The sequence below is a fragment of the Dryobates pubescens genome, chromosome 14 (genome assembly GCF_014839835.1).
Source record: "Dryobates pubescens isolate bDryPub1 chromosome 14, bDryPub1.pri, whole genome shotgun sequence".
Lineage (NCBI taxonomy): Eukaryota > Metazoa > Chordata > Aves > Piciformes > Picidae > Dryobates > Dryobates pubescens.
The window spans coordinates 8,147,378-8,162,923 of record NC_071625.1 but is presented as its reverse complement, the minus strand read 5'-3'; the positions used below and the strand labels follow the sequence as shown (position 1 = coordinate 8,162,923).

At 46.9% G+C, this 15,546-nt stretch overlaps 1 protein-coding gene across 5 annotated transcripts in view; it reads right to left on the bottom strand.

Annotated features, from left to right (window-relative positions):
• Positions 1–15,546, bottom strand: part of TPD52 (tumor protein D52) — a 102,568-nt gene that overhangs the window by 76,161 nt on the left and 10,861 nt on the right. For 3 of the 5 annotated variants that reach the window (XM_054167169.1, XM_054167170.1, XM_009905762.2), the window contains exons 1-2: positions 5,993–6,463; positions 358–473 (exon numbers count right to left, since the gene is read on the bottom strand). In XM_054167169.1, the coding sequence (XP_054023144.1) occupies positions 358–473; positions 5,993–6,143 (267 nt within the window). In that variant the 5' untranslated portion in view covers positions 6,144–6,463. Of the gene's footprint in view, positions 1–357; positions 474–5,992; positions 6,465–15,546 lie in introns of those variants that run through there. The other 2 variants (XM_054167172.1, XM_054167171.1) reach the window with 2 other exon arrangements.

The following is a 15,546-nucleotide window of genomic DNA, read 5'->3' as shown; positions in this document are numbered from 1 at the left end:
ACAACAGCTTTAGTTACTCCACACACCAGCTGACGCAACACTCGGGTTTGGTTTCCAACCACGTTCTCTCTGGCAGGTTATTTACCTCCTCCTCATTTGAGGAAAAACTAAAAAGGGTGAGGCATTTGTGTGTCTTGGTTTAAGCCCTGTAACACTTCTAGCTTAACCCCATAGTTAGAACTGGCTGTTCTTTTCTCCTTGCCACCATCCCTCTCCTTCCCTGCAACACACAGGAGCGCCATACCTGGCTTGAGACACATAATAAATACACAAGGCATTAACTGTCTGTTCAGAGAAAGCATTACCCCAGATTTTCATTTTCAAAACCACTTTAAGAGCTATTTGCAAGAGATTTACCTTAGCGAGCTCTTTCCTTAGCTCATCCTGTTCTTCTTCTGAGAGTGTTTCTGCCATACCAGCTGTTGCAGCAGCATCCTCTCCAACCTCAGGTATAGAGTCACTCCTCAGCAGCCCTTGAGATGAATAAACCAAAGTCATCATGTGTCTGCCAGAGAGCAGCTAATGTTAATATACAGCCCTTTTGTGCCAGTGCACAAAGAAAACTGATGAGAAGACAATAAAGTCCTGTTCCCTGACTACCATGGCTCAGGAACCCAGAGGCTTTTCGCTGGCTGGTTTGTTCCATCAGGTTGTGTTAGAGCTCAGTACAACTGCTGCAATAACAGAAGCCTGGAAACACATTGAGAACAAAATAGTGGGGTGCATTGGCAGAAACCACAGCACAGAATGCTAGGTCCCAACCAGTGGTCCCCATACACACCCTGCTCTCTCTGGTTCATGCAGCACATGAACTCTGGAAGCACTGAAGGTAGTCAAGACCAAAGCAGAGGCTCCCTCCCTCCCTGCTCTCTGGATTAAGCAATGCCTCTTAGCACACTAGGAGCGGTCTCACAGCAACCAGCAAACTCAGCTACAGTGGAGAAAAATGTTGCAATCTCAAGTACAAACTCTTCCCTTACACCCAGTTCAACCTCTCTGACCCTAGTAACTGGGGCCACTGAGAGTAGAAAACTGCAGATGTGGAATGAGAAGCTGCTGTTTTGCTCCTGGACATTAGGACAGATGAGAAGCCAGAGAAAGAGCTTGGGAACAAAAGGCTGTCCCTTCAGACAGCAGTGGAGCGCTGAGAAGGGACTGATGAGGACATACATCCACTCACACTGCTGCCTCTTTCCCTTCCAAATCCAGAAACCAAAACTCTGCCAAACTCCTCTGTGTGAATCCCAAACACTCCCGTGGTGTCCCTCAGTTTTCATCTGAAAAGCTTCAGGGACAGGAAGAACAACAGTGTTCTCATTATTACTATGACAGACTCGCACCAGAGTCCTCAGTGCTTGCAGCAAGATCACTTTAAGCACCTCAATGCAACTGATTTTTCAGCAAAAGATCTCCCAGTTTGAATCTTCCTAGCTGACACTTAGAACACAGATTGCCAGCTTTAAGGCACCCTACTTTGCAGAGAGACTGCACAAAAGACAACCATTCAGTTGTGAATTCCCAGAACTAATTGTTCCAGAGGTTAAACAGTTTTACAAGTAATAGAAAATAAATAAAAACCTTAAAAGGGGGGGGGGGGGGGGGGGGGAGGAGAAAAAAAACAACCTCCACCAAACCAGCAGGATTGTTTGTTTGTTACTGGAGAGAGTAAGAGTATGTGAGTATGTATATAAATATGCAATTCAGACAAGTGGAGCACATATTAAACAATGTTCCCTTACCAGTCACTGCAGTAATTCACCAGATAAAATGCCATCCTCATTCCAGCAGCTTCTGATGGCACCCCACACTGCCATTTTGGTATAGGAATCCCAAAAGGCATTAATGTGCAAGAAGACCATCACTGATTTTACTGTGAGGCTTGGTATCAAATAGCTCCATCACCATCAACTGGGGGGTGTCAAGTAAAAAAGGTTCTGTGCATCTGTTAATTACTTATAGGTACGCTATGAAGCATGCTCCTAAGCAGCTGTCCAGCATAAGATAAGAAGGTGCCTTGCTCTTCATGAACTTTCTAAACTCAGATACAGCTTGTTTCCACAAATTCCTTCCAAACCAGTGTTTTCTGCCTGTATTTGTGCCCAGAACACATCACACCACTACATCCACAGAGCACTTGTAAATGGTAGGTTACCGTGGAACACACTTGAGAAAGAAGCATCCAGAAAGCAACTGGAGCTCCATTCTGCATTGATTTATGAACTCTGTACCATGTTTTCCCAGAGATTTGCCTGCCCTCCACACAAACAATCTAGTTCCTACAGGTTACCCAATACACTGTTTTCTGGCAGAAATCTAAGGCAGAAAAAAAATGGAGCCCAATGCCCAAACCCACAGCACTACAGCACCCCAAAAAAACCCCAACAAACAAAAAACACAACCAAAAAAAAGGATTACAGTTCATGTCTCAGATCATTTTCTTCTACATCAACATCTTTCCTTTTAATATCAGGTAGTCAAGACTGCCCTTTCTGTCAAGCTGCCCTTTCTCCTATTCATTATGTATGTCTCCACTGAAGGAAAACTAACTGAAATTGCATCTCCCCCCGACACTCCAACACCCAGCACTTGAGCCTCCATCTCCAGTCCTTGTTCTCCATCTGCAAGCCCTCCAGGGATTAGAGAGCTTGCTGTTGCAAAAGCCATTTCAGAAAGCTTGCAAGTACCAAAGACCACGGTAACTCCAAGAGCATCAGCACATCCCACTGAAAGGCTGTTCAAGATGCTCATGGAGAGTCATCTGGATTATCTCACCATAAAGAGATCAAGTGAATCCAGCAGCAGGAAAACATGCTGGATTGTGCCCAGCAGCAATAGCTTCTGTTGGGGGAATCACCTTCCCCTTGGAAAGCTGCTGTTTTATGGGAGGTTGTGCTGCTTGCTGCCTACACTGAGGGTAACACAAGGAAACAAGGGGATAGCTTCTCCTCACCTTCCCGTTTCTAAATCTTTTAGTGAGACAGGAAATCACTGCTGCTCAGAGTCCCCCATACCTCACCCTGTACATCCTGGAATCACAGAATGGTTTGGGTTGGAAAGAATCTTAAAGATGATCTAGTTGCCACAGGCAGGGACACCTCCTACTAGACCAGGCTGATCAAGGCCCCATACAACCTTTGAAACCTAACCAAGCCTTCTCCTCTCCTTGCCTTCCAGCCACCTCTCATTTATTACTTTTCCTTTAGCTCCATCTGAAGCACACAAACATCTTCCCATCAGCCTTTACGCTGGCACCTCCCCTCTTAGCCCATTACTGTTCACCTCTCTGCTCGCTTTGCTCCCATTCCTCAGGTCACTTCAACACTTCCATAGCACAGATGAACCCTGTGTCCTGCAAGGGCTGTGCTAGGCAGCCTGACCACGAGACAGTCATCTACACAGCTAACAACCCACAGATCTCCACAATGGCATGGCCACAACCCAAATACAGATGCTGACTTTGAGCAAGCTTTGTAGGAAAGGTGCACAGCCCACCTTAGACATTTCTGTGATGTGTGGGGCAAGAAACCAGGGACGTTGCAGTCAGACAAACAATGCAAATACTTCATCTCAATCTGTTACTAAGAGCTTTTCTCCACTTGGGGTCTTCTCTGTTCACTAGCACAACTATTGTTATTGGCTTCCAACATGCTACCTTTCATTATGTTAGCTCTCTTGCAACCTTTAATGTTGCAAAGGACTTAAAATTCATTTCTTTGGTATTTTTTGCTGATACTGATTGCTGTAACCAAGCCTAGCTGAACATTTCACGTCTCAAACTCCTTAAACCAAGTAAAAATTCTTTTGGGGAAAACAACTGGAAGGACTTGTCTAGTGTTGGGGGAAAATCCCAAGGTTTAGGGTCAGTTTTTAAGGTGCCTGAATTTATAAGATTAACATATTATCCCAGCACTTCATTAGATCTAGTTAAGGGACCCAAATAAAGGCATGAACAAGTTAGCTGATTAGGACTCCACAGGTCATGTTCAGGGAAACAGCACTTAAGCCCTCGTTATTCTGCTAGAGCAGGCAAAGCATTAGTCATTCATTTCACACTCAGGTTTACTGCTCTGGGGATTGCTTTGGTTGGTTTCAACCCAGGTTTGTCTCTATTTTGACCAGAAGTCCCTACTTAAGCAGTTTCAGGAAGCCCTGGTTATTTCAGACGGGCAGCCTTTGAGGTAGGGGAGGGTTAGACCTCCCAAAGCTTTATCTTTAAGAGTGATATGTTCTGTGTCAGACACTCAGAATGAGCACTTTAGCTATCACTATACAGCTGCAAAGCTAAAGAAAAATGGCTCTTGTTAAAGTTCAGGAGAACAAGTGGTACAAGATTGTAAGATCACTGCAGCACTGAGTAATGTACAGTGCCACAGAAGATATTTATTTTGCAATATATAAGAGAGATGTATTTGAAGTGCTTCCCATTTGTCTCAGTGAAAAAGCCAAAGTGAGACAAATTTCTTCAACTGAGAGGAGAAAGTTCTTCAGCTTCTCTGCCCAGCTCTAGAGCCCCCAACACATGAAGGATATGGAACTGTTAGGGCAGGTCCAGAGGAGGGCCACAAAGATGTTCAGAGGGCTAAAGACAGGCTGAGAGTTGGGGTTGCTCAGCCTGGAGAAAAGGAGGGTCTGGTGAGCCTTTAGAGCAGCCTTCCAGTATTTGAAGGGAACCTTCAGAAGAGCTGGAGAGGGACATTTTACACAGGCATGGAGGGACAGGATGAGGGCTAAACGCTTCAAACTGGAAAAAGATAGACTGAAATTAGACATGAGGAAAAAATTCTTCCCCATGAGGGTGGTGAGGCACTGGAACAGGTTGCCTTGAACAGTTGTGGAGGCTCCAAGCCTGGAAGTGTTGAAAGCCAGGCTGGAGGGAACCTTGAGCAACTTGGTGTAGTAGGAAGTGTCCCTTCCCATGGCAGGGGCAGGTGAAACTGGATGATCTTTCAGATCCCTTCCAACTCAAACCATTCCATGACTGTCCCAAACACTAACCACAAATTCATTCAAAATGAATTAAAAAAGAAATTGAAGTCCAGCAAAGGTTGGTGCTTATGGTGATGCATCACCACCAGGTACAGAAGACCACTTTCCCCTCATTTAGAAGAGGCAGAAGATACAGTCATTGCAGAAGTGAAAGCTGACCACTGTTCCCCAGAGGCCCCTAGCTTAGCCAGTTCACCAAGGGGGCTAGGTTAGGTCACAGACATTCTTTAAGATTTTAAAGCACAAGCCCATTCACAAAGAAGTCACCACCTTTGTAACTCCTTTGTCACACCTGAAGCCAGGCTTAGTCTGCTTTAGCTTTGTGCATTTTTAAGTAGTCTGGAAGATCACACCCAGCAGCACCCAATGGACAGGAAAGGTGGGAACACCGGAGCAGGGGTTCTGGTCAACAGGCTACCTACTCGTAGGGTTAAGGACTAGATGGATGCTGCTGCAGCACAGCATGCAACAGAGGCTTCCTCAGGGCAGCACAAGTATAGTTACTATTTGCAGGCACATTTTAAATGCTAAGTGGAATAGAGTAGAGGTTTTAGAGGGCATTTTCGTTAATCAGTGCTATTTTCAGTACTAGAGGCAAACAGATGTCAGACCACACAGAGCTCTGAAGTCAGGCTCGGTATGCAATTCCTACCTCCCCTTGGAAAAAAGCTAAGAGTCAGTCAAACTAGGCCAATTACTCCAGTCTTACAGAATCTGCTCTTTTGCTCCTAATTATTTTGCTCACTCCATTTGCCTTCAAACTGCCTTTCTACTGGATTAAGAAATAAGGTAAAGCTGGTAAATGCATAGCACAGGAGAGACTACCTACAGGGCACACTGAAGCTCATCAACTACCAGAGTTAACAACAGGTCAGCTTTTACCTTCACTTACATCAGTGTTGCAGCCACATTTTACAGAGTCTTCATTTAAGAACTTGCTTTTTACAGACCTTAATCACTAAGCTTTCCACACAGAGGTTTTGAAAAAGAAGGAGAAAGAAATTACCAGACTTGGCCAGCGTAGGTGATCCCGGTGGAGAAAGGGTTATGCTAGGCGACAGGTAGAGATAGTTTCTGTTCACTCCAGCATTGAAATCAAAGGGTGATTTGTAATCCTCATACAGATCCATGCCAGAGAACTCAGAGCATGCAGCCATCCTCCTCTTCCACCGCCGCGTTCATCTTCGCTCTCTGGGGTGACCCAGGCAGCAGGATTAAGAATCGCTCCGCTTCCTTCACATGACACTTACTGTCCCTCCCCAAAATTTGGCTCTCTTACACCACTGCTAGATTGGATGGAGCTGTCTAGCAAGTGGTTCCTGATCCATCCCGTAAGCTGCTGCCACAGCCTTAAGTTCCTGTAAATGTATAACCGGGGCTGGATCTAAACAGACCGTGCCTTTAACAAACATTCACAGCACACGGCTCACGGCTGCTGGAAGAGCCTTGGTCCTCTGCAGGACTGCATCAAGAATTTTCAATCATTTAAATAAAAAAAAAAGGTCAGCTGACTGCAGCTACACCAGGATATCCTTAATCTTCTAGGACACAAAAGGATTACCAGCCATAATCTATCCTATAGACCATCTGTGTAGGAGTTTTTCCTCTGATTAATGGAAAATTCTGCGTGCGTAACTATTTCCCCAGCTGCTTCCACCAGAGTCATAACCAGTAGCCAGAAGCCAGTCTCTGCTGCCCAAGTCTCACATTGTAGCATGGGCTCCACAGAACAGGAGGAAGCAGCACTGATCTCTGAAGGCTATGCTGTAAATGAGACTCATAACATTGTTAGGGTTGGAAGGGACCTCAAGGATCATCTAGTTCCAACCCACCCTGCTATGAACATCACCTGTGTTTTAGTCAGCATGCTAGTAGGCATTATTTTTGCCCACAAGGCTAAAAGCATGAGAGGGTTTAGGCTGCTGCTTGGTGCACTGCCCCCCCTGTCCTGGGTGCGTCAGGCAGCGTCAGCTGGAGCAGCCCGTTACGCCAGGAACCGGTAACACCGGAATGCTCTGTCCTCACCAACAGCATTTCTACTGGGACACGTAGACCATAAAGAGCAACTTATGTAAGCCACCTGATTCCTTGCTGGGCATCAGATTGAGCCCTGGGAAGCAGAAGTCCGTACCTAAAAGAGGCACTTGGCTCAGTTCTACAATGCTTCACTACATTCCTGGTTTAGTTTGTGGTTTGTTTGTGTGGTTTTCTACGTCCAAGGCCAGCCTCTTTCACTGGAAACATCAAGCTAACCAGCAGTGCAGATCACCTGTACAGCTGAGCAACCGTTCCCTCCCACACCCACCCCCTCGCCTGGGCTCTTCACTGCAGCCTGCACACAGAGGAGCACAATCAAGTGGAAGCTAATCTCTCCCCCGCACCCTGAGTGCTCTTTGAAGGCAGAGACATCACCCCACCCTCCCCTCGGAGCCGCAGAAGTGAAGGAGCTCTGCAGCACATTGAAGCAAAGCTCAGGCAACGTCATCCCTGGGGATACAAGAAGAAAGTGTACCACTTCTGAAGTTTTAACTTCCCCTTTCCACTGCAGTCAGCAGGAGCAGGAACAGACCCTCCAGCTAATTAAAGAGCAGTTCCTTTTAGACCGCAGACCTACATTGGCTTCTGGTGCAGGCTACCTGCAGGCTCACAATAACGCAAGTGCCAAAGCCTAAAATGCTCTGCTACTTTCTGAACCCAGGGAAGAGGAGAAAATGTAACAGCCTTCTGCATTTCTGACATGTGGCTGTGGCACCCAACAGAAACACTGCAAAGTTCATGTGAACGAGGTGAAAGCTTCGATGCCAGATTCCGGTTAAAGCAGCCAGAGGCTGTGACATGGCTACAGCAGAAACAAGCTCTACTAACCATGCAGGCCAAGGTAAGCAGCTACCTCATCTGCTCTGCTGCCTTCCCTCCTGTAACTCAGCAGAGAGGCTGCCCTGCACAACAGCTCAGGCAGGAGTTGTACTGACTGGATTAGGCAGAACAAGCTCTTGGATGGGGAATGCTGGAAGAGCTGGGTGCTTTCTACCATCACTCTCTCAACACAGAAAAAGAGAGTGAAGATAAAGCTATTCCCTCACAGACTTTTTCCCAACCCCAAAGAACCATTCAGTGTAAGACCAGTCAGTGCTAGCAGGCTACAACAGCTGGGAGTAGCTATTGTAGGAATAACCACTGCATATGATGATCTGTTCGTCCCTGCTGACAATCAGGAATCCCAGTTCCTGACTCCTGATTTACCGAGGCAGTACTTACACCTTCTTGGCATTTACAGGGAACTGCCTGTGGCCAGACCAGCCACTCAAAACCAAAAAAAAGCAGCACTCTTCTCACACCTTTACAGTGCACAAGGTGGCTTCAAGCCCCTGGAGACACCTCAGTTGCAGTCTGAATAAAGTTACCGACCTGGGCTATCACTGCTGCAGCCAGAAGCGTGGATGGGCCACACTGCGCAGCCCATCAGTGTGGCTGGAGAGACAAGTACAGGATATGCCTCCCTGCTAGAACAGATCAATTGTCACCTCGTTGTTACTGCAGGTATTGGCTGCAAGACAGTATCTGAAGAGATCTTGAAGCCTGCAGAGGTACCTGCTCCAGAGACAAGTGGCACTGGGGCTTTGCTCACTAAGCAGAAGATTGAAACTGAAGATTTAGTTGTTCCTAAGAAAGTACTCATTGGCCCTTAACATCTTTGGGTAACTAAAAGGTTGGCACTTCAGTCATCTGTGCCATTTTGGAAGCTGCTGTTTGAGAGAGTGGCATGAAGGTAGGTAACTTCTGTCAGTAACTGTTTCAAGCATCCTTGACAAGTTCAACTGAATGTCACCAGGTGTCTCAGGAAGGCTCAGTCACAACAACTACAATTAATCACATGTAATCTCCTCTGGCCAGGTTAGAGAGTGTGCTTAAAGCCCTGCCAGGTAACTAGCTAGCACCAGCATGGATTGTGCACACCATGAATCACAAGGGAGGGAACTTCCTGCATACCTAGAAAAGCCATGAAGTTTAAGCAAGGGCTGTCACCAGATATTTGCCTGCCCAGTCTCAGACATCATTCTTTCCTCAGATACCACCTGCTACCCAGCTCTGCAGCTGCTTTGGAGGCAATACAGAAATACTGAACCTCCTATTTCAAGGATGATTGTTAAGATTCACCCGGCTGCTCAGCCGGTACCTGGTCTAAATTTGCACCTTCTGCAATCTGCTGGCAGGCAAGGCTAAGCAGAGGCCTTCCAGTAACTGGGGTAAAGACTTCCAGTCAGGTCTGACCCCCAGCTTTACCAGGTAGAGCCCAATCAGGCAGCAACAGTCAGGCTCTTCCCCCCACTCCAAATGAATTTTATAGGGCATAAGCCATTTTAAGAGCTATAAAGCTACTTAAGTATCTTAAGCCAATCTAGGTTCCCTAGTTTCAGTTTGATCTTCAAAGCCTTACCACTTTACAGATGACTAAAGCCTTTCAGCACCTGATCTGAGACTTTAAAACTGCACTAAGAGAGAAGGATGCCATGAAGCAACAGGACAGAAGCTTAACCACTAACCAAGCCTTAAAGCGGTTCACTTGCGCTCCCTCTCTCCCCTTTGACAGCAGGTACCTCTTCCAGCCCCCCAAGAAGTATGCATGGCAAGAATGGATCTGCACAGCTACAGAGGTTGCTGAACAGTGTGAGCACAGCTTTCTGCAGCCCTGTTAGTAATGGTCAGCAGACTGTGGCTTAAGGGTTCAGGCGTTTGTTGTCTTCTAGCAGAGTCCAACTCAATACCAGCACAATAATCTCATTACTTCAGCCTCCCCACACATACTTTCTCTGCACTACCTCCCCCTGATGCAACAGCACTGTGTAGTATGACTCTTTGTATAGGATCACAGAACTATTTAAGCTGGAAAAAACCCTTAAAACCATCAAGTCAACCATTAACCCAACCCTACCAAGTCTCCTGGCTAGACCTTGACCTTCAGCACCACATTTCTGCCTCTTTTAAACACCTCCAGGGACAGTGACTTAACCACTGCCCTGGGAAGCCTATTTCAGGGCTTGACAACCCTGTAAGTGAAGAACTGTCTTCTAATATCCAACCTAAACCCCTCCTGGTCCAACTTGAGACTGTGTCTTCTCTCATCCTGGCATTTGCCGCTTGGGAGAACAGACCAACACCCACCTCACTCCAACCTCCTCTCGGGAGTTGGAGAAGGCAAGGAGGTCTCCCCTCAGCCTCCTTTTCTCCTGACTACACAACCCCAGGTTCCTCATCTGCTCCTTACCAGATTTGTTCTCTAGACCCTTCACCAGCTTCATTGCCCTTCCCTGGACACACTTCATCACCTCAATGTCTTTCTTACACTCACAACCCCAAAACTGAACACAGTATAGAAAGATCTTCTCCAGCATTTTCATAAGACTAAATGCTGCCTTTGCTTACTTAAAACAATCAAATAACCCAAAAAACACAAACCAACAAAACCCTCATGGAATGCTCAGTGTTCCCCCAAGATGTGTCACCCTGCAGGACAAACACTTCTGAGTGTTAAAGCTGTGGATTTCTGGACTGTCAGTATTGCCCTTTCCTTAAAGCAAAGTCTCAGTCCCCGCCATTTCAGACTGCTGCCTTAGCAAAGGCAGCACTTCTCTCTTCCTTCCAATCCAATTATAAACTCAGACTAATTTCCTGAGATTTTGGGAGGGAGTAGCTCCACAGTCATATTTTGCTGCTGGACAAGCTGGCACCATAGTAAGGCTCTTAACCCACTTGTACTGGGGAGAAGTAGGGCAGGTAAGGAGAACATTGCAGCAGCTCTGGAGAACTCGGGCCAAACTCTGCAAACACAGAGGAATATTTCCAAGTGAGACTAACAGACTCAAAGAACTGCCAGGTAGCTTTTAGAGGAATGTATTTATTTGACTTCAATTGCTTATCCCAGTCATGCTGCCATTCTCTGGAGACTCCAATCCCTGGTAGGAAACTGAACCTGTCAAGAACACTGGCGAAACAGTGCTGAGCTGCAGCCAGATGACAGCTGGAAAAGATCAGGAAGAAAAGGCTGTAGTGCAGAACTAAATTGTTTTCAACAAAGTTTTAGTATGGAACCTTGCAATCTAATTAAAAGCTTTACTTGAGTGAGTTCAGTTGCAGCAGCTCCTAGCCTCCCTCAGAAGGCAAGTCTGCTCTTCTGCACTCTTAAAACGAAGCTCCCCCTTCCAACACTGCACCCTGGCACTTCCACGTCTGAAAAGCAGCTCCAAAAGAGCCCACCATTCCCACTGCACACTGTCAGGCCCCACCCTGAAAATTATCTTGAAGTTTTAAGAACAAAGCACATTTGGCTGCATATTAGGCTGAATCATGTACTGTGGTATCTGGAAGGATAATCGCACACACACAAAAAGCACCACCTGGTCTGAGCAGCCCCTTGATAATGCCAGTAAGCACTCTTCAATGCTTGAGGTACACACGAGCTCCCACCATGTAATTACCAAGCTGGTGCCTGGATTTGTCCACATCCCTTCTCTCCAGCATGGGGACCACACTACTCACCTTGGTATTGTGGGCAAACTTGCTAAGGGAGCCTCAATCCCACTGTCCACATTGCCAACAAAGGTCCCAGAACTGACCCCTGAGGAACACGACTCATGGCTGGTCTCCACTCAGACAACTCTGAGAGTGACCCTCCAGCCAATTCTTTTTCAGCCAAATGCTCCATCCATCAAATCCATGTCTCTCCAACGTAGAGACAAGGATGCCAGGCAGGATAGTGTCAAATGCTTTGCACAAGTCCAGGTATGTGCATAAAAAGGGCTGACTTACATTTTGCTCACAAGATGAGTGAGCAAGCAACAAAAATCATTAGGTAAAAAGCTTAATGGCAACCACCAAGTTGATAATCTCCTCCCCTGCCAGGCTTTGACAAACCAAGTTTAAGATTCAGACTGTCAAACAAGCATAAATGCATAACACATGAAGCAACATAAGCAACTCTGAGTAGCAAGCTGTGGAGAAATCTTACTGACAGCTTTGCTCTTGGCTTGTCTGAGAGCATAGTGTAAACGTCCATGGAACTGCAAAACTCTGCCTAGCCAGCAGCAGGGCACTGGCACAATACACATGCAAGGAGATGTGCCCCAGAACTCTCTCAGCTAAGAACATGCTCCTGATCCCCTTTCCCCAACTGGTCAATCACATCTACTCCTTTACAGGGCAGCATTCCACCAGTCACACACCCAACTGTCCTGCTCCAGGTGGAGCTGGCCTGCTACTTGCCTCTACTGCTAGGTGACATATGACAGATCTATTGGGTTGGAAGGGACCCTCAAAGGTCATCTTGTCCAACCCCCCTGCCATGAGCAGGGGCATCTCCAACTAGATCAGGTTGCTCAGGGCCCCATCACATTTGATCTCAAATGTCTCCATGGATGGGGCCTCCATCACACCCCTGGGCAACCTGTTCCAGTGTTCCACCACTCTCACTGTGAAGAACTTCCTCCTAATGTCTGACCTAAATCTACCCACTGCCCCTCCTCCTGCCTCCACAAGCCCTTCTAAACAATCCCTCTCCAGCCTTCCTGTGGGTCCCCTTTAGATATCGGAATGCTGCTCTAAGGTCTCCCCAGAGCTCTCTCTTCTCCAGGCTGAACAGCCCCAACTCCCTCAGCCTGTCCTCACAGGAGAGGTGCTCCAGCCCTCTGATCATCTTTGTGGCCTCCCTGTGGCCCAGCTCCAGTAGGTCCATGCCCTTCTTATGTCATGGGCCCCAGAGCTGGACACAGGACTCCAGGTGGTATCTCAGCTGGGCAGCACCACCTCCTGCATTGCTTGGTAGCACTGGCTGTCACTACCAAAGGGATATCAAACCACATTCTGCAGGGGCTGCAAACTGGTCAAACTCAAGATGGGGGGGCTTGAATATTTCCTCACTGCTCTTAATCCCATTTAAGAGATAAGAGGGAGAATCCTGCAGCTGTGCCTGCAACAGACCAGGAGTTATTCACTAACAAACCAACTGCACTGACTCAATTTTTCTAACATAATGCAGGTAATGCATCTACCTTTAAACTATTGTGGCCACTGAAGTTTCCATTTTAAGTACCCTGGAATTTTAGCCAATTCATATGCCCCTGAATGACTTTTAATGCTGCTTCAGCTGTGTAAATCCTGTTAAGAGACATTTGCTCCTCCTTCAAGTCAGTCTAGGACAGTAAATTAAATGAAGCTGCTAGCCTAGAGATACTGCTGTCACACAAGTCAACACGGTCACAAAACACTCATCACTCCCAAAGCAGAAGGCAGTGGAGAAGAGGCTCAAGAAGTTTGTTTAGAGATCATTTCCCTACAAAGCTTTTAAGGATTTCCAGGTCCTAGAACTTGAGCATACCTCCTTCCACCAGCTGGCACTTTGGACAAGAGGTAACTACTTTCTACCTCTGGGGGATCTCACAGACAAACTATACCTGGTTTTCCTCCAACCTACATGGGTTCAGATCATAAAAGTACTAAAGTCTCAAGACTTCCAATCAGTGTTACAGAATGGTAAGGGTTGGAAGGGACCACAAGGATCATTTAGTTCCAACCCCCCTGCCATGGGCAGGGACACCCCATACTAGATCAGCCTGGCCAGAGCCTCATCCAGCCTGCTATTAAACACCTCCAGGGATAGGGCCTCAACCACCTCCCTGGACAACCCATTCCAGGGCTTCACCACTCTCATGGTGAAGAACTTCCTCCTCACATCCAGCCTGAATCTCCCCACCTCCAGCTTCATTCTATTCCCCCTAGTCCTATCACTACTTGATACCCTGAGAAGTCCCTCCCCAGCCTTCAGATACTGGTAGGCCACAATAAGGTCACCTCAGAGCCTTCTCTTCTCCAGACTGAACAGCCCCAACTCCTTCAGTCTGTCCTCATAGGAGAGGTGCTCCAGCCCTCTGCTCATCCTCGTGGCCCTTCTCTGGACACCTTCCAGCACCTCCAGATCCCTCTTGTAATAGGGGCTATCATCTAGTCCAAACCCCTGCCAGAGCACATTCACCTAGAGCAGGTTTCACAGGACATTGTCCCAGTGGACAGCGTGGAATGACTCCAGAGATGGATACTCCAACCACCTCACTGGGCAACCTGTTCCAGTGTTCCACCACCCTCAAAGTAAAGAAGTTCCTGATGCATAATCTAGTTGGATTACAGTCCACTCTGCACAAGTTTTCCTAAACATCAGCATGCCTGGCTGAGCTGATTTCCTGGCTCCTTGCCTGTATTTCACAGCAAAGTAAGTAGAGCAAGTTAAACCATTTCTTTTGCTGAAGTATATGAGAGTGGACAAAACTGGAAAGGTCTATCTAGATGGAAAAAAATGTCAGACAGACACTCTTCCTAATTCTGGGACAGCTGATGTGATGGAAAATACAGGGGAAGAGAAGAGGTGCAGTGAGTTTGAAGGACCCAAGGTTGAAGGATGTGTCTTTAAGGAAATAGAGCTTCAGCTCTAAAAGTTGGAGGAGGGTATGTGAGGAAAGAATACAGCAGGATTTTTGGGTGGGTTTTTTTTGGCTGGCTGTAGGTGGGGTTTGTTGTTTTGTTTGGGTTATTAGGTTTAGGGTTTTTGGGGCAGGGGTTAGGGGGTTTTTGTTTTTAAACAAAGCACACCTCCACTGTTTCTACAAGTTGCCTCTTCACAGTGTTTGGTTATCACTACAAACCCTAAGAATAAAGCTTTGCACTGCCAAGTGAAATCTAAGTTTAGCAGCCATCACCAACTCATCACCATAGCCCCTCTAAGGTGATGCTCCAGGCACAGTTCCATGGATCAGTTCTGTTCAATGGATTAGCCCAGGAAGCTTTTCAAGCTTTATGCTTAAGGACTGGTCTAGCTGATACCCAGGAGGTTACCAGGACATCAGGTTTGGCACATCGCAGCTCATCCAACAGCACAGACAAAGTAATTCAGAGCTTAAATACCTCTTTAAAATGCAATAAAGAACAGATCAGGATATTTAAGAAAAGTCCAAGCCCTGACTTGCATCCTGCTTGTTCCCAGTTGTCAGTCTCCAAGGTGCACTTTAGCTGGGGAGCTGTGACCTGACATGATCATTAAGGAGCCATCACACCCCTCAGAAGTGCTGCTGCCACCACCTTGCATGAAGGGGAACCAAGGCCTCTCCAGTGACATTGCCTTGGAAGAGGAAGACCACAGGAGTCTAGTTACTTAACACTTGCTTTGTCCTCAGCTTCTCAGTTCTCCCTCCCAAAGAGCCTAAAAAGCTCCTCTTGAGCACACACACAGGTCTGCCTTTGGCTTCTGCATCCCTCTTCCCATTCCACATTGTCACTTTCCCCAAACACTGAAGTACTTTCCAGTGGGGAGGGAAGAGAAGGAGATTCCTGTGATTCACCTAGGTGAAGGTTTCTCTTGAACTGTAAATAAGAAGCAAAAGCATATTCAAAACTTCATGTACTGGTGTGCCAGGACAGAATCTAAGTGGTGTTCCAGTAACGCCCTGGCTCTGCTCTTCAGTGCACAAACACTCCCCCACCACTGCAGGAAGCAGTTAACAGGCTGCTCTGCAGATT